Here is a 22,217-nt window from a genome sequence, read left to right as displayed (position 1 = left end):
CCTTCCTTTAGGGCTGCCTACCGGCCAAGCAGAAATGGAATAGTAGAATGACACTATCTCACTATTATTAAGTCCATCGCCGAAAGGGCATTAATACCGCCCATGGAAGCAGTCTTCTGGTATGATATGTCCCCTAGGTCAGGCCAAGACCAAGACTCAGTTCCACAAAGAGCACTATTTAAATATGACTGGCAACACCCCCAGGGTAGTGCCGATGCTACCGGCCCATGTTGAAGAAGATGCTGCCTGAGTACGGGGGGGAGGGGAGGTATGGGTGAAGCCAAAATACGGTAAGTATACCTCACAGTGGACGAGGGGTACCGTAACCGAGGTAGATTTGCGGAACAACATCTCTGTCGAGGGAGTGCCACAACATATCCTGGGTCCTCGTCGTGTAGTGGATGGCGGAGAAAACGATGAAGAGAATTACGACGCGGTGGTGGATGTGGGAGCAGCGCCTCGGCGACCGCAGCGCAGTAGACGTCCTCCGGAATGGCTGCAGGACCACGAAGTAGGAAGTGGAGGCGAAGAAGAAGGCGAAAAATAGGTTGATCTCGAGATCAAGTGTGTGTGTGTGTGTGGGGGGGGTTATGAATGTGGAGATATGGTACGGATATGAGTGTGGAGTTGGCACCCCCCGGTACAGGGCCAAAGGTCACCGTGTAGAAGGGGGCGAATGGCCGTTGGTTGATGTGTATGGGCAGTGTGTACGTGGAACGAACGAGGGAAAGAGTGTAAGAAAGCGAGTGAGAAAAGTGCATTGGAAGAAAAACATAGAGAATGTTTAGCTAGGGTAGGATTGATAGGTGATACCAGTGAAAGAGAAACTAGCTAGAGGTCTTCGTCGTCGAAGAAGAGGCAGGAAATAACGCAGATAAGGTAAGTGATACGTCACCCCGCGACCACACTATCCAATTGTATAGTAAAATTACATTTGTGAGACTGATGAACAACTTTATATTTGCCTATTTTGTCTTGTTCAAATACGCCAGTACGAAAAATTGCAGGCACCATCAAGTTTTTTTAGGTTAGGTTAGGTACGGTTGTGTTATTTTACATCGTAGTCTCAAAAAAAAAAAAAAAAAAAAAAAAAAAAAAAAAAAAAATATATATATATATATATATATATATATATATATATATATATATATATATATATATAAATAAATAAATGAAATAAATAAATACCTAAAAATAATAATAACAGCAACAAGCTATCCAGTAATGTACATAAAAATTGCATATATAAGAAACGTTCTCTTTCCTCATGTCTACCCAGTGTGGATCCGGCAATCCTTTCGAGCTCAGTTGACAATGAATGAATAAACCATATATGAATAGGGGTGAATGGGAGTGGAGAATGTGGGGATGAAATGGGTGGGAGTGGATTTTATGTTTTCTTTTTTTTTTTTGCTACCCATCTTATTATTTATAGGGGGTATATGTATGAATTTGAAATTGACAATATTGTACTGTATCAGTACATGATCATGATGGACTAAGTTACTAACGTACAGTGAGCTAGAGAGAGCAGTATTGGATGTGGGTATCAGTAGGCCCAGACTTACCTATGAAGTGTTTGCTACATATGTCTTTTTTTCATGTTCTCGGGGGTAAAATTCTTCCTAAGTATTTACTATTACACGTTCGAACCTATCGCTGACATTTTCAAGTGACATCCTTCATTTGCTAACTATTCTTATTGCGTGACTCACTACATAATCCATGACAGCAATGTTTAGTGAGTGGTATTTTGAAAAATTAGAATAAGTCAGATCCCGTCAAAATAGACACTAAATGTGGATATTTTTTTCACAAAATGAATAGCATACTCAGGTGTAAATTTGTTTGTTCGCAAGTGATTTTCCCGCGTAATAACATGTGACGTCATAGCAATGTTTGTTTCTGTTTTTAGGAATTGTGCGCATGACTATTGATGATGACATGTTTAGGTAACCATGATAAATATTATAATAGGAAATATTATCATGCGAGCGTTGTTACTTTGCTGTGTAGTACAATCAGGTAAATCTATGATTTTACCCGTCTGTGGTTCAAACATTCGAGGTTAGTCTGATGCTATAGTATGATTTCACACTAATAAAGAATAATTATCGTGATATAATTTATTTACTCGGTTTGATGTAAATTGGAGAAAATATTGTATTTATAAAAACGAAAAATGTATTGCTTTCAATTCTGAATCTCCGCTTCCAATTAATCATCAATCATTTATTTACATAAGTTGTGCTCTTCATCCTATGGTCCTATAACTTTGTAGGAATACTTACTGCAATTGACACATATTCTTTCAGTTCTACATCAATTTTAAGTAATATTCGTGTTGTTACTTTGCTCTTGTTTTGCTTATTGTTTTGCGCGCCAACTTGTCAAGACCTGGTGTGAGCTGCGGGTGCGTATATTGAGTCTGTGTTTGACGGAGAAGAAAATTGAAGGATGGCTTACACGTTGACAGAAGGTGCTATTGCTGTAAGTAATTCTTTATATGGTTGGTATTATTTAGCAATATTTCCGCACAGTATAGTTGAATTATAACACATTGTCGGTATACACCCAGTATGGAGACGTGCCCGCCATGATCAAATAACAACAATAGTTGAGTTGGGCATGAATGAAATAATGTTCTTATCCTGAAATTGTAAATTATTTGATGTAGGATGAGTTAATCACTGAGTGGTATAGTTTTATTAGATTATTGGATCGTTCGTTTGTGGGACTTGTCATCACGAGCATATTATATATAAGTTTTTGTTCATTACCATATCCATGACCATGTAACCATGTTGAATGTTCCGATGTTGACTGTTGCCTAGTTGAATTTTCTCATTTACTGGTAGTCGCTTCCCATTATTTTCTATTACTTGGCCCAGTCTGAAGTGGATTACATGTTTGGGGGAAACAAGTTGTGCCTGAAGCTGTCACATGTTGTAAATGCTTGGATAACTGGGGCAAGTGACAGCTTTTCATAGGCATAGCCATTCATTCAATTGAGAAAATATATTTTATTTTCTTGTATGCAGAGTCCTTACCAAAGTTCCGCCCCCAGGCGAAGTGCTGCCCTGGGGCAAAGTACTCAGTAACCCCCCCCTCCCCCATCACCACTTCCTATCTCCACCATACCTTACAACCTGTTTTAGTAATTGGCTTGCAAAATAGTTAAACAACTTTTAAAAACTATTTGTTCCTATTGCAGAAAGGATAAGGGAAAAGTATTTCATATTCTGTTGATTCCAACGCAAAATTTGTATATTGTGGTAAAATATTCAGGGTTCCTTTGACCTTTTATTACAATTATTTTGTCAGCTTTGTGGGTGGCATGTCCAGACTAGAATTGCCGCCCCAGGGTATATGGCCCCCCATCCCCCCCTCTGAGGGGCCTTGCTTGTATGCAACAATAATTATTGTTTGTTTTAAATGGTCCTTATCCTTCAGATCTTTTTATTTTTATTTTGTGCCCAATATCATGAAGGTTCTAAGCCTACCTAAACAGGTAAATTTTAGAAGTGCACACCCACGTGATATAGCAATAGAAAATTTAATAATTTTGTAAATTATAATTGAAGAAAATAATATACATTATTCTTGGCAGAAATTAACAGAAAAGTTGCTAAAAGCTATATACAAATATAGCCACATCGAAAATAAAGATAATAAAGTATGATAAGTAACAAGTATGGGATTTAGTCAGCTGTAGAGAACTAATATCAATCTACAAACAGTTCTTGAAAACCACAGTAGAGTATACCACAGCATGGTTTTCAATAATTAGGATAATAAACTTTATTATTTCTGTTGAGGTCCACCACATACTTGTCATTTTTTTTCTAATCAGTCACCTTGTCAGTTACACTTAACTTTACACAAATGAAGTTTTTTCGTACAGGTCTGGTTTTTGTGATATAAATGCCCTTTGGTTGCATAAAGTGTTCTTGCTCTTTTTGGTCATCTATATAAACAATGACAGTTGATAAAAGAGGAAAGGAGAAAATTGTGTATTAGTTTAGAAATTAAGTATTATGGCAATACAATTTGCACCTCCACCCTTCTGGTGCTGCAATATTTTAATAACTTTCAGAGTTTCAGGGACCATTAATCAACAAAAGCTACAAAACTCAAGTAACATATGAAAATACATCTGAAAAGATTGTTGAATACAATTTAACTATCAGTAATATTTGATAAAGCAATCTCAAGCTGGGGCTTAGCCATTTCTAAACTTTCCTACTTGCAAGAAATTTTCCTTGGGTCTTATGCCTTCTGGTTTTACTCAGAAGTCCGAGGATGACACAAGAAAGTCCCCTATAGGACTTGTTTCTGTTGTAGTCATCACTAGTGGTGGGCTCAAAACATCACTTTGACCACCTCACAAGAAGCGATGCTTTGGCTCGTTTATCCACCACATTTCCTTTCTTTTTTACTTAGTATACCCTTGTAAACACGAAAGGTATGTTAACAACATCTGCTTATTTGAATTTTTTTCTTGCAGGACATAAACAATGGTGTACAGGTCCCAGACCCAGTTCTGCAGATTCTGGTGAGTCAGCATGGAACTCAAATTTTTTCCTCTGGGAAACTTGTCAGTTTTAGATGGACAACTTAGCAATTAAAGCGTGTATTACGTGGTACTTAACTATTTTTGGGACCAATTTACTTGGAAGTAAAGTGCAAGTCCTGCAAAATTAGCATTGGAGAGAATAATCACCCTCTAGCCTATCTTTAAAACTTGTCAGTGTCCTCGCCTCCACTTAAAGGTGTGAAGCTGACATGGCTTAGACAGGGCCCAAAATCTCCCTGTATCTGCATCATCTGTATTTCCTCCACCTTTTGTCATAAGATCTGACAACTGATGAAAGCTTCCCTTCCTACAATAAGTCATTGATGTGTGTATAAATAAATTATATATATATATATATATGCATATATATATATGTACATACATACATATATATATGTATATATATATATATATATATATGTGTGTATATATATATATATATTTATATATATATATACATAATATATATTATATATATGTATATGTATATATATATATATTCTTTCCTGAGATCTGTGATAGAGCCTGCATACAATTGCCATTCTTATCGGGGCGGTGGGCTGTAGGCCATTTGGTTAAACACTAGGTAACAGTGATTATTTTCAATTCTACTGTAAAACGTTGGTTATCTCAGTTTGTTACTAATAGTTTGTTTTTCCAATCAGAGTTTGAAGCCTATTCCGAACAATGCCCAAGAGCGCTTCAGACTGTTGATATCCGATGGAGTCTTCTCAAGCAGCTTTGCTATGCTTGCCACACAACACAATGCCAAAGTGCACAGTGGAGAAATTGGATCCCAGTGCATTATTCGCATGGATCGTTATGTTGTCAATTCAGTGCAAGATAACAAGAAGGTATTGTCATGAAATACATGTCCATGAAAGCTTTTAGCAAACTTTTGCTTTGAGATTTTTAATTATCATATGTGATTATGATACTTTACAGGCACTGTTGATTGCTAGAAACTGTTCATTTCCTTAGGTATTGATTGTGTTGGACCTGACGGTTATTGCTAAGGGTGATGAAGTTGGGAGGAAAATTGGAGAACCGCAGACCTATGATGCATCTAAGGTCCAAGGAAAGAAGCCTGCTGCCCCAGCTCCAAGCAAACCAATGCAGTCATCTGGTATGGTGTTCAGTGTTAATCCATGCAGCTGCTTCACTAACATAATTTTTCCTTTTCTGCATAACTAATTTTATTAGGTTATTAGGTCTGAATAAAGTTAATTTAAAGCCAGTTTCTCGTCAATAATCAACAGAATGAATATATCTTAATTGTGGTTTATGGATAAATATTGCTCTAACTCCAACCAGGTCAGGTTATAATAGTGTTCATTTTTAATCCTCAATCTTATTGCTTTACTTGAAATATTTTTTTCTTGTGAACTAACCATATATGGTACAGATTCATTTAATTTTTTTGTGCTAGTTTATGAAAGTAATAATCATCAAAATAGGTAAGGCTTGTGGCTATTTGTAGTGAGTTTGATTTTTTTTTTCTCCCTTTCAATAGCTTTATTTGTAATTTCAACTTTGGTGTCCCCGTTGTTCATTGTGCCCTTTCCACTCTGTTTCTATCATATTTGTATGGGAAAAGTGTCAACATTCTGTTACCAGGTCACAATTTATGTCTGATGTAACCCTATGGATCACAGATGATGGGTTTAGTGTGATGGAAACTATCATCATTTTCCTCTGCTATTTTCCTGTCTGTGGTATTGGCTACATGTTGTGGGATTAAAAGCTGCTCGGTTGCATGCAGCCAATACTTTAGGGTCTATATGGGGTGCTCCTAGGGAACAGAGCTACACATAATTTTGTGATATAGGTAATCTCTCTTCAAAGAGAAATACATATACCAAAGGCCCCTTCCCCTGTACATGGGAGGTAGCCAAAAAACTAAGGCACAGAAACCCCTCCCACCCACTCCACTCTCCTCTACCCTCTTCCCTCCCTCTTATTTTGGCACCTCCTGGATGACGGGTCATCCCTGCACCTTGTCCACTACCCTGGGTCAGAAGCAGTGTTACGAGACCCAGCATGTCCTTAATAAGGCTGCTTCATTAAAATGGCAACTCCCCTTTCTGTCCCCTCATTCAGAAAAGGAGAAGACAGGGAGAAATCCTTTCGGTCTGCGTCAATTTATTTTTCACACGTACTCCCTCACCAGTACAGTAGTGTACCTGCCAAGAAACTATAAAACACCCAGAGAATTTTTGCTTTATTTGTGGTGTATTGACATAGAAATCACAAAGATGGTGTTTCATGCCATTGATTAGATTTTTTTATAAACAAAGTGGGGGACCAGGATAAAAGCTGGCACCCTCGTGTGTTGTGTAACCTGTGTCAGGTTTCTCACTGTATGGGCGAAAGATTCACGGCATATGCCTTTTGCCATCCCTATGGTTTGGAGAGAACCAAGGATCATACTTCAGATATCTACTTCTGCATTTCAAATATAAAAGTTATAACATCAACATCCAAGCATATTGTAAAATATCCTAATTTATCATCTGCTATGAGACCAGTACCTCACAGTCAAGACTTTCCTGTACCTGACCCTCCAAAACAAATGGAACTAAGTGATGATGAATCAAGTGAGGAGGTTATGGAAAAAGAAGCAGAAGACATGCATTTTCAGCCAATCTGTTCTTCAAGTGAACCATATTTATTGAGTCGGGGAGAGCTGAATGATCATGTGCAGGATTTAAATTTGTCAAAAAAGCAATCTGAACTTCTTGCTTCCAGGTTAAAGGACTGGAATCTTCTCCAGAAAGAATCCAAAGTTAGTTTTTATTGTAAGCAACATTGTGATTTTGAACAGTTTTTCTCGTGTGAGGATGGTGTGGTGTTTTGCAATGATGTATAATCTGTTATGGAGGAACTTAACCATAAATATGACTGGAATGAGTGGTCCTTGTTTATTGAGTCTTCAAAAGTGAGCTTGAAAGATGTTTTGCTCCACAACAGAAATAAGTTTCCCCGAGTATTCCTCTAGCTCATACAGCTAACATGAAGGAAACAAGAGTATGAAGCTTCTATTGCAAAAAAAAAATAAGTATGAAGAACATACATGAAGCTTGTTGGCTGAGCGGGTTAGGGCATTGTTACTTGCGGCGAAGGTCGAGGTGAGGGCGGTTCGAATCCTGTCACCAGCGAAGTTGAACCAAGGGCATGGTTCATTAAATTCCATGCTACAAAGCCCTCTGTAAGGGGCACCATCCTAGCCTCCCGATAGGGGAGAATGTGTGACATTAAACCATATCATCATCATCTTGAAGAACATAACTGGAATATCTGTGGTGACCTAAAGGTTGTATCACTTGGAATGTAACTGGGTTACACAAACTTTTGTTGCTTTCTCTGTGAGTGGGATAGTTGGGATAAGAAAAAAAATATGAAAATGTGTGGCCTAAATGATCCCTGACCTCAGGAAAGAAGAATGTTGTCAGTCCTCCTCTTGTTGACTCAGAGAAAATTTACTTGTTGATTTAGAGAAAATTTATCTGCCTCCTTTGCATATTAAGCTAAGGTTAATGAAATTTTTTGTTAAAGGTATGGATAGAACTGGCAAGAGATTCACATTTTAGAAACCAGTTTCCTAAAGTGATGAAAAAATCAAAGAAGGTATTTTTGTTGGACCATAGATTAGGGAGCTGATGAGACTAGAATTTTGATGAAGAGCTAATTGACCTTGAAGAAGCTGTATGGCTGTCATTTAAGAAAGTTTGCGTAGAGTTTTTGGGGAATCACAAAGCAAATGTGACTAAACTTTGTGATGTTAAACCAAATCAGTCAAAGCACATGAGTATACTGAAATTGTAAAAGCTACTGACATCCTACAAAGTCTTGGGATGAAATATGAGCCTAAAAATCCATTTCCTAGATTCTCACTTGGAATTTTTCCCCTGCAAATCTTGAAGCCGTCAGTGATGAGCATGGTGAGAGGTTTCACCAGGAGATTTTGAACATGGAAATTGGAGCTCTTTGTTGGTGACTGATTACTGTTGAACACTAAAAAGTGATCTCCCAGAAATAAAATACACTTGAAAACCATACATTTCTACAATTTAAAGTCAAGTTTCATTTAAATATCAACCTCATTAGTTATAATTGTTTAAAATTTAATATGTTATCACAGAAAAACTATGCCTGATTGAAAAATTCTGAAAACATATTTGAAATTGGCAGAAAAAATTATCAAGTGTACCTTTTGTTTGTGGGATGGGTATTTTAATAAAGTTTGTTGATGAGTACATTTAGAACTACTTGTTACTCAACTATGTTTCAAACATCTGGAGGGGTTCACATAATCTTTATTTTGAAACTAAAACCCCAGACAACTGCATCATACAGTCACACTACAATCCACAATAGCCTGGCTAATGGAAAGGGGAAAAACGTGTACAAGCAAGTACATCACATTTCTTCTGCAAGCAAGAGAACATACTGCAATGATCTTGCTGGGTTGGAGAGTGCCAGATGCCTGGCACTTACAGCATAAAGGAAAGATAAGAAAAGAAGAAAGTGGTGAAAATATGAACCTTCAGTGTATCTATTTATACACCAAAGGCTTCTTCCCGCTTTTAAGGGAGATGGCCGGTCAAGGCATGCACTTGCTCCCATTCACCACTCTTATTTCCCTCTCATCTTAGCTCCTCGCGGATAAAGGGTCATCCTTGTCTCCTGCCCACTACTTGGGTCAGAAGCAATGCAGCAAGACTCACTATATCCACATTAGGGCCACCTCACTTACATGTTGACCCTCCCTCATGTATAACTTAGAGAAGAGGAGGGATCCCTTTGGGCTGCATCAAGATATTGTCTGTACACAACCGTTTTCCACCCATCCCCACTTTCAATGTAAAATTGAGATATTGGCAGAGGAGGTATGTCAACATTGAAATTGCAAATAATTTTTTTTTTGTTAGAGAAATATTTGTTGTGTAGTAGTCAGACTACAGGAAATTGGCCAATTTTTTTTCAAATTAGCCATTGTGAGGTGGTTGGTTGTCATGACAGAACAAGTGGGAAAGAGTGAAAAGGACAAATGAGGGAATTAAAAGGATGAGGACTTTCCTTTCCAATGCATGACCTCTTCATTTTGCGAGTGATGGCTTTTTGATGAAAAATTATGTGTTTTTTCCTCTGATATGATTAATAAAAAGTCCTGATCCTTTGAACATTGCAGGTGGACCTCAACGAATGCCTTTAGCTCAGCGCAATGAACCAGCTGTAAACCGGTCTCCTGCTAGGCCAGCAAATATTGGGAATGTTCATCCAATTGCTTCACTAACACCATATCAGAACAAGTAAGTTGCTATCAAGGTTGTAGTTCAGTTATGGTATGAATGCAAGCGAGATTGGCACCTTAGAAGGTGACTGAGGTTGGTGGCAAGTGCAAGGACAAAGGTTGCCAAGAGGAATGCTGGGTAGGGGTACTGCTTTACGGAACATGTGCAAGGAAGGCCAGTGCTGAGCGTGAGTGTAAGGTGTGAAGTGAGACAAGGGGTGGGTTATAGGCTAGTTAGGTTAGCTTAACCTAGTTTGTGTCTGAAGAGAAGAGCACTCTTGGATCTATGGTGGAAGAAGACAGAGTCTATGTCTCAGTCTTTCTTATATTAATGAAATGAAATGTCAATATATTTTTAGTTTCTATTATTTCATTAACATTTCTGCTACAGAAGATGCTACAGTGAGGGATAGGAAAGCCTTCTGGTGGCAGCTAGTAAGAAAGTGCAATTTAATATGGCAGAATTAAAAGATGTTTTCGTACCAGGTTTAGAGGTGTTGAAAATGTGTACATAATGTTGCTTGTGTGTATGAATTTGTGATTACTTCTTGGTAATTTTACAGGACCTCAATTCCATCCGATTTTAGCTCAAAATTGTCATCCTTTACACTTTTTGTTTCATGGTTGTGGACACTATGAGTTGGATTTATGTGGATTTGCATTTGTAGTGTGTGTCAGTGGGATCATTGATTATAATGGTTGGTTAATGAGAGTTCTAACAAGTCCACAACAGTATTATTAATGCAAAAGTATGGCACAATACCGAGTGAATGTGTGCTCTTGAACACGCTACAATACTGACACCCTTGGTGTTCGGCACCCTCATCCATCTGCATCTTGCCCACTGCCCTGGGTCATAAGCAATGTCGCAAGGCACAGCACATCCACAGCAAGGCTGCTTCATTAAATTGGCGACCCCCTATCTCCATCCCCTCATGCAGAAAAGTAGAAGACGGGCAGAAATCCCTTTGGGCTGCGTCAATTTATTTCTCACACATATTCCCTCACCCCCTTTTTATTCCATCCATCCGTCTCATCCTTGGTCACCCCCTCATGTTCACTCCTTCCACCTCTGCCTTCCACACCTCTTTTACTAATCTTCCTTTACTCATTTTTTCCATATGTCCAAACCATCCCAATACTTTCATTAACCTTATTTCCCAACTCCCTTTCCACCTTTGCTCTCTTCCTTACCTCCTTGTTTCTCTATCCAGCCTAGTAACCCCTATCATACTTCTCAAGCATTTCATCTCAAACACATTCAAGGTTTGTGGCAGTGTAGGAAGGCACTGTGGGAGGTATTGCAGATATATGAGATTGGAGGAAAGCTGTTAAGAGCAGCCAAGAGTATGAGAGTAGTAGAGCCTGTGTTAGAATTAGAAATGGAGAGCATGAGTGGTTTGAGGTAAATGCGAGACTTCGTCAGGGATGTGCTACATTGCCTTGGCTGTTCAGTTTATACATGGATAAGGTGGTGCAAGAGTTAGCGCATAGGTAATGGGCCGGGGATTGGAGATGGTTGAAGAAAATGGAGAAAAATGGGAGATAAGCCAGTTGTTTGCTGATGACACTGCACTTGTAGCAGAACCAGAGGAGAGATTAAGGAAGTTAGTGATAAGTTTGGGAAGGTGTGCAAAAGAAGGAAGTTAGTGATAAGTTTGGGAAGGTGTGCAAAAGAAGGAAGTTGAAGATAGATGTGAGTAAATGTAAGGTGATGAGATGTATAAGGGGAGAATGTGGCAGTAAATTGGAAGTGAGTATTAAGGGAGAGAGACAGGAGGAAGTGGATAGCTTTAGATACTTAAGTGCGAATATGGCGGTAAAGGGAGAAGTGGAGGTAGAGGTAGAATGTAGATTGAGTGAAGCACATTAATGCCTTGGGGGGTTAAGAAGTGTAATGGGAGATAGACGTTTGGGAGTGGATGCTAAGAGGAGATTGTATGAAGAAGGGATTGTGCCGACAGCACTGTATGGGGGCAGAAACATAGAACATAGGTTAGGAAAAGAGGAGGAGTTTGAATGCGTTTGAGATGAAATGCCTGAGAACACACATACATACATAAATAGATGCGACAAGGCTGGTAAGATGGTAAGAAAAAGTGATAACTGTGCTTGTCTTGTTAATTTGAAGTAAAAATGTTGAAGTATTAATACATACATATACCAAGGCTTTTTCCCCCTTACAAGGGAGGTAGCCAAAAAGGGAAAGGCATAAAAACATTTCCACCCATGAAGTATTAATACTTTACTTTTTCCCAAAAGGTGGACCATCTGTGCAAGAGTTACCAACAAGTCAAGTATCCGAACCTGGTCCAATTCTCGTGGTGAAGGGAAACTTTTCTCCATGGACCTATTGGATGAATCTGGAGAAATTAAAGCAACAGCCTTTAATGATCAGTGTGACAAATTCTTTGATATGATTGAGGTAAGTTGAGTATGCAGTATTTTCTATGGGGACCTTGCAATGAAGGCAGATGGGATGCTTACATGTTTGGAGCAGTGGCAGGTATAGGATTTGGACTGTAGAAACTAACCACTGTATGTAAACTGCTCGATGGAACAATACTTGCCCACATCCAGTGTGGTGTTCAACACAAGAAGAATTTATATGAAAGTGGTAGTTGCTAACAGGTTTATCAAAATAAATGCCATGTGAGGACGAGCCTTTATTAGTACGATGTTTCAATTGTTACGGCTTTTTCAAGTACATACATACATATACCCAAGGTTTTTTCCCCCTACATGGAGTGGGGTAGCCAAAAAGAAAAAGAGGAGAGCAGAATAAAAATAACTCAAAAAAAGGATATGGAGAAAAGCACAGTCTACAATATACGATGTGGTGGTTGCCCATGAGGATATTATGGAGAGACAGGAAGATCAGTTGAGCTGCAGACATATGAACACAAAAATGACATCAAAGCTCACAGAACCTCCAACTCACTAGTGGTTCATTTAGACCAGGGTTTCTCAACCACCTTTTTAGCCATATGGCCCCCTTTTTCAATTGAAAAAAAAGGATCGCCCCCCTTAATTGGAAAATAATAATAAAAATTATTGCAACAATGATAAACAACTAATTTAAAATGTTTTACTCACGTTGTGTTTTAATGAGATCCTTGGGCCCAGCTGGTGCTTCGCTGCTAGATCTTTTATATTAGGCTTAAAATTTGTCAGTTAGAAGCAATACCTGTGACGTTTTTTGCCCCCCTGAGCTCAAAAATTGCCCCCTGGGGGGGCAATATTGCCCCCGTTGAGAATGACTGATTTAAACCAATGTGGTCATCTTCTAGACTGGAACAGGATAGAGGTGCTCCACAAAGGTCTAGGGAAAAAGAAAATGAAAAATAGTGGAGGTAGCCTACATTACTTCCCACCTCTGCATCAACCATAGGGATGGGTTTATAAAATTAGCAGGAGCAGCAAGCACTTTAATCATCAAAGAGGTCAAGAGGACGACTGAGAATGGAGGGAGAAGCGGCATGGTCGGAGTCACCTGAGAAGTACATAAGAACATAAAAATGAAGGAGACTGCAAGAGACCATAAGGCCTACACTAGGCAGCTCCGTATCCATCACCACCTGTCATCCCCATCCATAAAGTTGTCTAATCATTTCTTAAAACAACTGATAGTTTCAGCGCTTACTACATGGTTACTAAGTTTATTCCATTTGTTGACCACCCTATTAGTAAACCAGTTCTTGCCTATTTTCTTTTTAAATCTAAATTTGCCCAGTTTATAACCATTACTGCGAGTCCTGCCCTGTTGTTTTAATATGATGACCTTGTTTGCATCACCCTTATTAAAGTCTTTGATCCACTTGAACACCTCTATTAGATCACCCCGCACTGCATGTTTCCAGAGAGTGCAAGTAAAGGTGCCTAAGCCTCTCTTCGTAAGGCAAATATCTGAGTCCATGTATCATTTTGGTCATTCTTCTCTGAACTGACTCCAATGAATTGATGTCCATTCTGTAGGACGGAGACCAAAACTGTACCGCATAGTCAAGGATGGATCTAACTATCGCTAGATATAGTTTAATAATTACCTCTGCACTTCTATTCATTACTGTCCTAGCAATGAAACCAAATGGTTGATCAAATAACACTGGGATAGTATGGTTATATGGAAAGAGTGAGAAAAAGAAAGACGAAAGTAGAAGTGGAAGGCAGAGATGGATGGAATGAAATAGAGGAAGACGGAATGGGATGATGGGCAAGAGTGGGTCTTGAGAAGGGAAAAATTTGTCAAGCAGGAAAGAGACAGGTGTGAGAGGAGTGTGGTTGTGAATGGCTAATAAATTGGTGTGGCCTGAAGGGATTTCGTTTATGCTCAGTAAATAGGTGTTTGTATAAGGGGGTTTGCTTTGTAATGAAGTGATGGAGGTATACTAGCTTTGGTTTTGAGGCCCTGCGATGGAGGTGTTGTATCTTGCTGCATTTCTTGTGACCCCCCAGGGCAATGGGCATGGGACAGGGATGGCCGTTCATCTACAGGAAGTTTAATTAAAAGGGAGATCAAAATGGTGGGTGATAAGTGAAAGGTGGGTTGCTTTGGCCGGTTCTCCCCCTTTTAATGGGGGTTAAAACCCTTTGGTGTATGTATACATGTCTCCTCTTAGCCCTTCATTAACTTCTACACCATCAATTGTTCCTATAATTTTTCAAACATGCACATTTATTTATATGTTTAATTTATTATTTACATTTTTACAGTTTTTATTATTATTTTATTATAATTTTTTTTTCATCTGACCTAGATATGGACCAAAAGGTCTCCTGTCAGCATGATCCACCTTTGTAATCCTTTGTAGTGTTTAGTAATCAAAATTTCTGTATGTTGATTAGTATGTTTTACTTGGTTATTTTGATTTGTTTATTGATTTATTATCTTACAGGTGAACAAAGTTTACTACATTAGTGTGGCAACACTGAAAGCTGCCAACAAACAATACTCATCTTTGAAGAATGATTATGAAATGAGTTTCAACGGTGGTACCCAGGTAACCTGAGACAGTCCTGATTGTTTTATGTTATTTTTTAGAAAATGTCAATGGACATCAAAAGTTTAGCAGTGTTGTTATCTGTTGGCTTTTACATAATAGTATGCTGAACAGCGAAAGGGAATCACCATATTGACGGGTATAAGATACAATTCCTGGAGTGACTTGTTTTAGTTTGGCAAGAGATCCATTGCTTTGTTTGTTATTAAGGGTTTCTTTGTTGTTACAGGTTATGCCATGTGAAGATGAGAGTAGCATTCCTCAGATGCAGTTTGAATTTGTATCTCTTGATCAGTTGGAACGTTTGGAGAAAGATACAATATTAGGTATGTGGCTTCTTATTCTGTAGGCAAGAATTCAGTCACCATGTCTTTTCCTTTATTGTGAGTAATGTGGTTTGTATGGTTACACAAGTTAATTGTGATGGTGAACATTTGATGTTTCTAACTCTACCACTATTACTATTCATTTTTATGATTGTATTATACCACACTTCTGCAAAAGGTCAAAGCCTCTTGCTTGAATGAGTTATGTTAACTAGTCCTATCATTATTTTTCAGTATACCACTCCCCATATAAGATGCTTTGTATATATATATATAAGTACCCCTTTATGAACAGCCATTTCTGGCAGATCACAGTGTAATAGACATACAAATTGCATGAGTTAGATTACCCCAGATAGAGAAGGGGAGGAGGGGGGTTAATTAAAATGTGTAAATAAGTTGATTTCACATTGAATATACCATGGTCGGCTCAATGACAGTTTGGAAAGACCTACCAGTATGTAGATGGATATAGGGATATGTCATCAACCTTAATTTTCTGTAGATGTCATTGGGATCTGCAAGGAGGTTATGGACATCTCCACGGTAACACAGCGTTCAACAAATCGGGAACTCAAGAAGAGAGATTTACAAATTGTGGACGATACAAATAGAGAGGTAGATTAGATATATGTGATGAGCTAAGTTTGCAATAATTGTAGCACATAGGCATGCCTATAGTCTTTTTTGTATATTTACCTTATGATTTTCTACAATTTTAACCAATTGTGTAATTAAGGTGCGGTTGACACTGTGGGGCAATCAAGCAGAAACGTTTGATGGATCTCTGCAGCCAGTTGTTGCTGTCAAAGGGGCCAAATTGTCAGACTACAATGGAAGGTCTCTTTCACTCTTGGCTTCGTCATCATTACAGGTAAAACTTCTTGCAGTATTTTTTAAATTCATTGAGTATAATGTAATTTTTTAATCTGAAATGCATTGTGTATTTTATAGATATACTTGTTTATGGGTGATCTGAGTGTGTGTATATAAATATGTATATATATATTTATATATTGAAATATGTATGACAGAATGAATGGGAAGGGAGGTGAGGTAAAAAAAAAATACTAACGTTTTGTCATTAAGAGACTTATACTCGTAGGAATAATTTTTTTTTTTTTTTTTCATCTCGCCACCCTTTCCGCTCATATATATATACATATATTGGTGTACATACATATACCAAAGACTTTTTCCCTATTACAAGGGAGGTAGCCAAAAAGCAAAGTAATAAAGTCCACTCCCACCCATTCCATCTTCACATACTCCATTCCTATCCATTAGAGAAAAGATGTGTATTGGAAGGGAAATGGTAGCCAACATAACCAATAGTTGGTACTTTTGGTTCATTTATTTTTTGTCTGATCAGAATTTATTGTTATTTTCAGTTGAACCCTGACATCCGTGAAGCTCACAAACTACGTGGTTGGTATGATAATGTAGGCTGCAAGACAGAAACTGTAAACCTTTCTAACCAAAGAGGAAGCGGAGGTGCAGGTGGGTTTTTTGCCGTTCAGTGTAAAATTTTCCATCTAATATGATAAAGAACATTGCTGCTTAGTGTGGCATGTTGGCAAGGGCCTCTCTTCAGATGGTGGGGTTGCTTCATGACAATTACTAATCATTATCTTGTATTTCTTTGCTGAACAAGGTACACTGGTACCTGGTGCTCAAAGCCCCCCCCCCCCCTTTCTTTCTTTCTCCCTCTCACTGTTTCTTTCTCCTCTTTTTCTTCTGTCCCTTCTCTCTCTCATAGGACTGATGGAAGAATGGTGGGATAGTTTGGCCACATGAAAAGAATAAGTGAAGAAAGATTAGCAAGAGTGTGGGAGGCAGAGGTGGATGGATTTAGCTTGAGGGAAAGACTGAAAATGAGATGGATGGATAGGGTGAAGTGGGCCTCTAGAGAAAAAGGAATATCTTTTCAGCAGGGAAAGGAGAAGACAAAACATTGGTGTGAATGGAGAATGGTCGTGGTTGGGTGAAAATGCAGCTCTAAGGGATTTCTTCTTGTCTTTTCTATTTTGCAAGAGGGGACAAAGGGGTTGAGTCCCCAGGTAAACGGAGTGATGGGTGGGTTGCTGTTGTTGTGCTTTGTCTTGCTGTATTTATTCTGATCTAGGCCTTGGACATGGATGGCCCTTAATCCACAAGCAGCTAAGATAAAAGAGACAAATGGATGATGGAGGATGTGTTTAGGAGGGGTGGGGGCTGGATGCGTGCTTTGGCTGGCTACCCTTCTTATAAAGGAGAATAAGCCTTTTGGTGCATGTGTGTGTGTGGGCATGTGTGCTTACTCAATCCTAGCAAACAAGGCCCATGAAAGTTAACATTTCTATTCTCTTCCAACAGGAATGGGCTCCAATTTCAAAACTTTTGGAGAAGCCAAGTTGGAAGGTTTGGGTAGTGGAGATGCAGCAGATTACTACACCATCAAAGCAACAGTTGTGCTTATCAGGAAGGAGAACTGCCTATACACAGCTTGCCCATCTGATGGTTGCAATAAGAAGGTTATTGATATGAACAATGGCTTTTATCGCTGTGAAAAATGCAACAGAGAGTATGACACTTTCAAGTGGAGATTGATGGTTTCAGTAAGTATTTATATGATACACTTTGTGCATGTAGTCTTAATATGATGACCTTGTCACTAATCTACCCACTGTAGTGATTGATCACCCCTTTCTCTCCAGTCCTTTAGTGTCGGCAGATCTAGTGCTTTTGAGTCTGCCAGGCAAGGAAAAAGATTAGTTGCCACCTTTTGTATCCTCTTGATCTTGTTTATATTTTTTGCTCAGTGTGGGGACGGTACCATTGATTCCAGTCTTGCATGTTCTGCAAGTAGCTTGTTGATGCGTCTTACCAGTGACAAATCTTTATCGACACTCCCAGATCCTCTTGTCTTTATGGATCAGCTTTCCAAGGGGCATCCTCTCTCCTGCCTACTGCCTCAGTTAGAAGCAATGCATAGGCAGGAGACAGGGATGACCATTTATCCATAAGCATCTGAGATGAAAGGGGAACATGGGTGGTAGATGAGAGTGGAAGAGGTGGGGGGGGTAAGTGCATGCCTTCAGAAGATAAGAATGAAGAAAACTGCAAGAGACCGTAATGCCTTCACTAGGCAGTTCCATGTCATCCTGTCATCCCCATCCATAAAGTTGTCTAACCTTTTCTTAAACCATTCAATAGTTCAGTGCCTTAGCTGGTTACCTCCCATATTATGAGGGGGGAAGAGGACCATGGTATATAGATAGGTTTCCAGAGAATATTTCAAATATGGTCTTGTTGCCAGTTTCCAGTACCTTGCATTTTGTAGTATTGAAGTTAATTTTCCATTCTGTTCTTGACTTCAGGCGTCAAAGGAGCACAAATGAGCGCAAGTGAAAGAGAATGGGAGGAAAATGTGTAGACCAAAATAACTCGTACCATTAAAGGGGTACACTAGGAAATGTATCCCTCGGTTGATTTAATAGTTAACATATTTTTTGTAATTTGTCACCAGGCCAATCTAGCTGATGCTACTAACAACCAATGGGTGACAATGTTTCAAGATCAGGCAGAAGCTGTCCTAGGAATGCCTGCACAAGATATTGGTAATATGAGAGAATCTAATAATGATGCATTCCTTCAGTTGTTCCATGAAGCAACTTTCAAAAACCACATCTTCCGGCTTAGAGTGAAAATGGAAACATACCAGGTAATGTTAAACTTGTATTTTTATATAACTTGCCTTTGGTTTCAATATGTACAGTTTCTTCTGAAGATATAAAGGGTTCAGCATAATTTTTTACGTACATTCACTCCAATCCGTGCACCCATCTTGGACTGAACTCATCATTCTTCTAACATTGCCTTTCCTAAGTTTCAGACCAGTTGCATTGTAGCAACAACTTTAATACTCATAATACCTTTAACTATACCACATACAAAATACACCAGTATTAGTCAAGTTTTATACATGTTTTATATTAATGCAAAATTCTTATAGGATGAAAGCCGTCTGAAGACAACTGCCATGGCAGTCAACCCATTGGACCCCAAGGAGTATAACAGAAGACTTATTACAGATATCAAGAGTATGATGGATGCGTAAAGCTCAAATGAACATTATATGGGAAATATGTTAAGATTGTTATAGGGGTAATTGGAAGCTATTTAGAACCATAGAAGTAGCTTTGATATTAAGCCAATGATGAATATGCATACAAGTATTTGATTTTTCCAATAAAAAAAGGATTGTTCTCTTCTACATGCTGTAATCTCTTGTGTACACATTTGGGGATACAACCCAACCTTTTGAATACTCTATATTTTTCACCCATTCTTCCCTGAGTGAACTGTAGGCTCACTCTTTATTTTGTTTGGTTTATGGCTTGTTATCAAGTTCTATCTCAAGAATAACTGGTATCCATGTTATTCTTTCATAGGGAGCCCAGTTACAGATACCTTTTTATGGTGATCCTGCAAGATAGTGGAGCTGCCCATTTTCAAAACCCATTCAACCCCCAAACTTTTGGGGGCTAACACTGTCCCTTAATGAGGCCCAAGATCTTTGTTTTAGCTGTATTTTTTTTGCACCTTTTCACACACAAAGAGCAGACCAAAGGAGCTGCTCCCTTCCTATTTTCAGCCAGTGATACAAACAGTTCCACACAAATACAACAGACAAAAATCCAGTGCATCTTTCCAGAGAGACATGTGGGTTATTACTAGTTGCTGTTGGGCTGCTGGCTTCCAGTCTGTGAAATTCGAGGCAGCAGCTGTTATTCTTTCAGTTGTAAATCCAGAATGACCTAATAATTAAGTAATAAAAGCCAACATGGTATCAAAACTTGTTTTTATTCAACTCCATTTCTGGCTATTGTATAGAACAAGTGTTTGCACAGTAGCTCCTTAATACTCACAAGAGGTATGGAAATATGTTCTTGGGGATATACAAGAAAACATCAGGGAAGAAAACGTGTGTGGTAACTATATATTCAGAAATGTGGGAAACTAAGATTGAAAGAAGCAGTGATTGTACCCACAACACTGTATGGAGCAGACTTTGAATAAGGAGGCAGTAGAGAAGAGCTTGAGTGCATTTGAGATGAAATGCTTATAAATTTGAGTAGTTTAAGAGAATGGATAGGGTGAAAAAGTGAATCAGAGTTGGGGGGTTGGAGTGCTATGGCAGACAGTGTTGATCAATGAATACTGGGATGATTTAGGTATGTGGAAAGAATGAGCAAAAAATACACTAATAAATGAGTGTGGACTGTGGAGACAGATGGAGTAAACTTGAGGGGAAGACAATGAGGTGGATGGATTGGGCATTGGGTGCAATCTATCTAGAAAGAAGAGGACAATAGACTGATGAATGGACAAGAGATTGATGTAGCTCGAAGGGATTTCTTGTCTACTGCAAATTCTTAAAGAGTGTGAGGAGGGGAGTGTTGCTGCAAGTGCTTGATGAAAAGAGTTGTTATTCATGAAGTAGTGAAGGAAAACCAACTTTGGCTAAGTCATTCTCTACAGGTGTCTTGCTGTATTGCCTCTGATCCGAGCAGTAGTTAACTGGGATGCCCTTCATCCACACAGAACTTAAATACAAAAAGCAACACAGGTTTTTGATGGGTGAATACGGAGTATATGCTTTCACTCAGTCACCCACCCTTAAAAGGAAGAAAGGGCCTTTTGGTATAAACTTTTTTGTGAGGAAAGTATCTGGGGATGAATGCAAAGAAAATTGTACAAGGATGATTGTACCTCTGAGAAGGTAGAGTGCCAGAGGACTGGAGGAGTGCCTGTATAGTTCACTTTACAAGGGAAAGGGGGACAAGTGTAAGTGTAGTAGTTTCAGAGGGATTAGCTTGTATGTGTAGTTGGAAAGGCTTGTGGGGTCTTGATTGAGAGGAATAGGAGAGGAACATGGGGAGTAATTGGTGAAGAACAGTGGATTTAGGATAGGTAGGGGTTGCGTATACCAGATTTTTGTGGTAAGACAGATATGTGAGAAAGCTATAGGAAAAGGTAAGGATGTTTTATTGGCTTTTATGGATTTGGAAAAGGCTTATGATAGGGCAGACAGGAAGGCACTGTGGGAGGTATTGTAGACATATGGGATAGGAGGAAAGCTTTTACGAGCCGTCAAGACTAGCAGAGTGTGTGTCAGGATTAGAAATGGAGAGAGTGAATGGTTTGAGGTAAAGGTGGGGTTTCAGGGATGTGTTATGTCACCCTGGCTGTTCAATTTATACATGGATGGGGTGGTGTGAGAGATAAATGCAAGGGTACTGGGTCAGGGATTGGAGATGGTTAAAGAAAATGGAGAAGAGTGGGAGATAAGCCAGCTTTTGTTTGTGGACGACACTGTGCTTGTAGCAGGATCAGAGGAAGTTCGTGACAGAGTTTGGGAGAGTGTGTGAAAGAAGGAAGTTGAAGATAAATATGGCTAAAAGTAAGGTGATGAAATGTACAAGGGGAGAAAGTGGCAGCAGACTGGAAGTGAGTATTAAGGGAGAGAGAGACTGGAGGAAGTGGACAGTTTTAGATACTTAGGTGCAAATGTGGCAGGAAAGGAAGGAGTGGGGGTGGAGGTAGAATGTAGATTGAGAGAAGTGAGTAAATCCCTTGGGGGGATTAAAAAGTGTAATGAGAAATAGACATTTGGGAATGGATGCTAAGAGGAGGTTATATGAAGGAGTGTGCCAACAGCACTGTATGGGGCAGAAACATGGAACATAAGAAAGGAAGAGAGAAGGAGTTTGAATGTGTTTGAGATGAGGTGTCTGAGAAGTATGAAAGGGGTTACTAGGCCGGATGGAGTGAGAAATGAGGTGAGGAGGAGAATGGGGATGGAAAGCGACTTGGGAGATAAAGTGGATGAGTGTTGGGATGGTTTGGACACCTGGAATGAATGAGTGAAGAAAGACTAGTAAAAGAGGTGTGGTAGGCAGATGTGAAGGGGGTGACCTAGGATGAGATGGATGGATGGGGTAAAAGGGGCTTTGGGAAAGAGGGGAATGTCTGTTGAG

General features: G+C 39.1%; 1 protein-coding gene across 2 annotated transcripts; it reads left to right on the top strand.

Annotated features, from left to right (window-relative positions):
* Positions 1 to 2,350: 2,350 nt before the first annotated feature.
* On the top strand, positions 2,351 to 20,032 carry RPA1 (replication protein A 70). Of its 2 annotated transcripts, none has more exons than XM_076175368.1 (14): positions 2,351 to 2,490; positions 4,508 to 4,555; positions 5,242 to 5,430; positions 5,558 to 5,702; positions 9,792 to 9,888; positions 12,132 to 12,294; positions 14,765 to 14,869; positions 15,099 to 15,195; positions 15,701 to 15,813; positions 15,935 to 16,069; positions 16,587 to 16,695; positions 17,551 to 17,792; positions 18,704 to 18,898; positions 19,190 to 20,032. In XM_076175368.1, exons 1-14 carry the CDS (start codon positions 2,458 to 2,460, stop codon positions 19,292 to 19,294), a joined length of 1,776 nt encoding a protein of 591 aa, XP_076031483.1. In that variant the 5' UTR covers positions 2,351 to 2,457; the 3' UTR covers positions 19,295 to 20,032. The 2 variants fall into 2 exon arrangements, with proteins under 2 accessions (XP_076031483.1, XP_076031482.1); XM_076175367.1 differs by having other exon boundaries at positions 2,352 to 2,490; positions 9,768 to 9,888.
* Positions 20,033 to 22,217: the final 2,185 nt, after the last annotated feature.

This window comes from Oratosquilla oratoria, chromosome 37 (genome assembly GCF_046742065.1).
Source record: "Oratosquilla oratoria isolate Oo_2021 chromosome 37, ASM4674206v1, whole genome shotgun sequence".
Lineage (NCBI taxonomy): Eukaryota > Metazoa > Arthropoda > Malacostraca > Stomatopoda > Squillidae > Oratosquilla > Oratosquilla oratoria.
Note: the sequence above shows the minus strand (reverse complement) of the source record. Positions and strands in the feature narration are given on the sequence as shown.

Coding starts and splice junctions, on each gene's coding strand:
- RPA1 (XM_076175367.1), top strand. CDS start 2,458: ATGGCTTACACGTTGACAGAAGGTGCTATTGCT. Junction 9,889..12,131: donor CTAACACCATATCAGAACAA/GTAAGTTGCTAT, acceptor TTTTCCCAAAAG/GTGGACCATCTGTGCAAGAG. Junction 12,295..14,764: donor AATTCTTTGATATGATTGAG/GTAAGTTGAGTA, acceptor ATTATCTTACAG/GTGAACAAAGTTTACTACAT.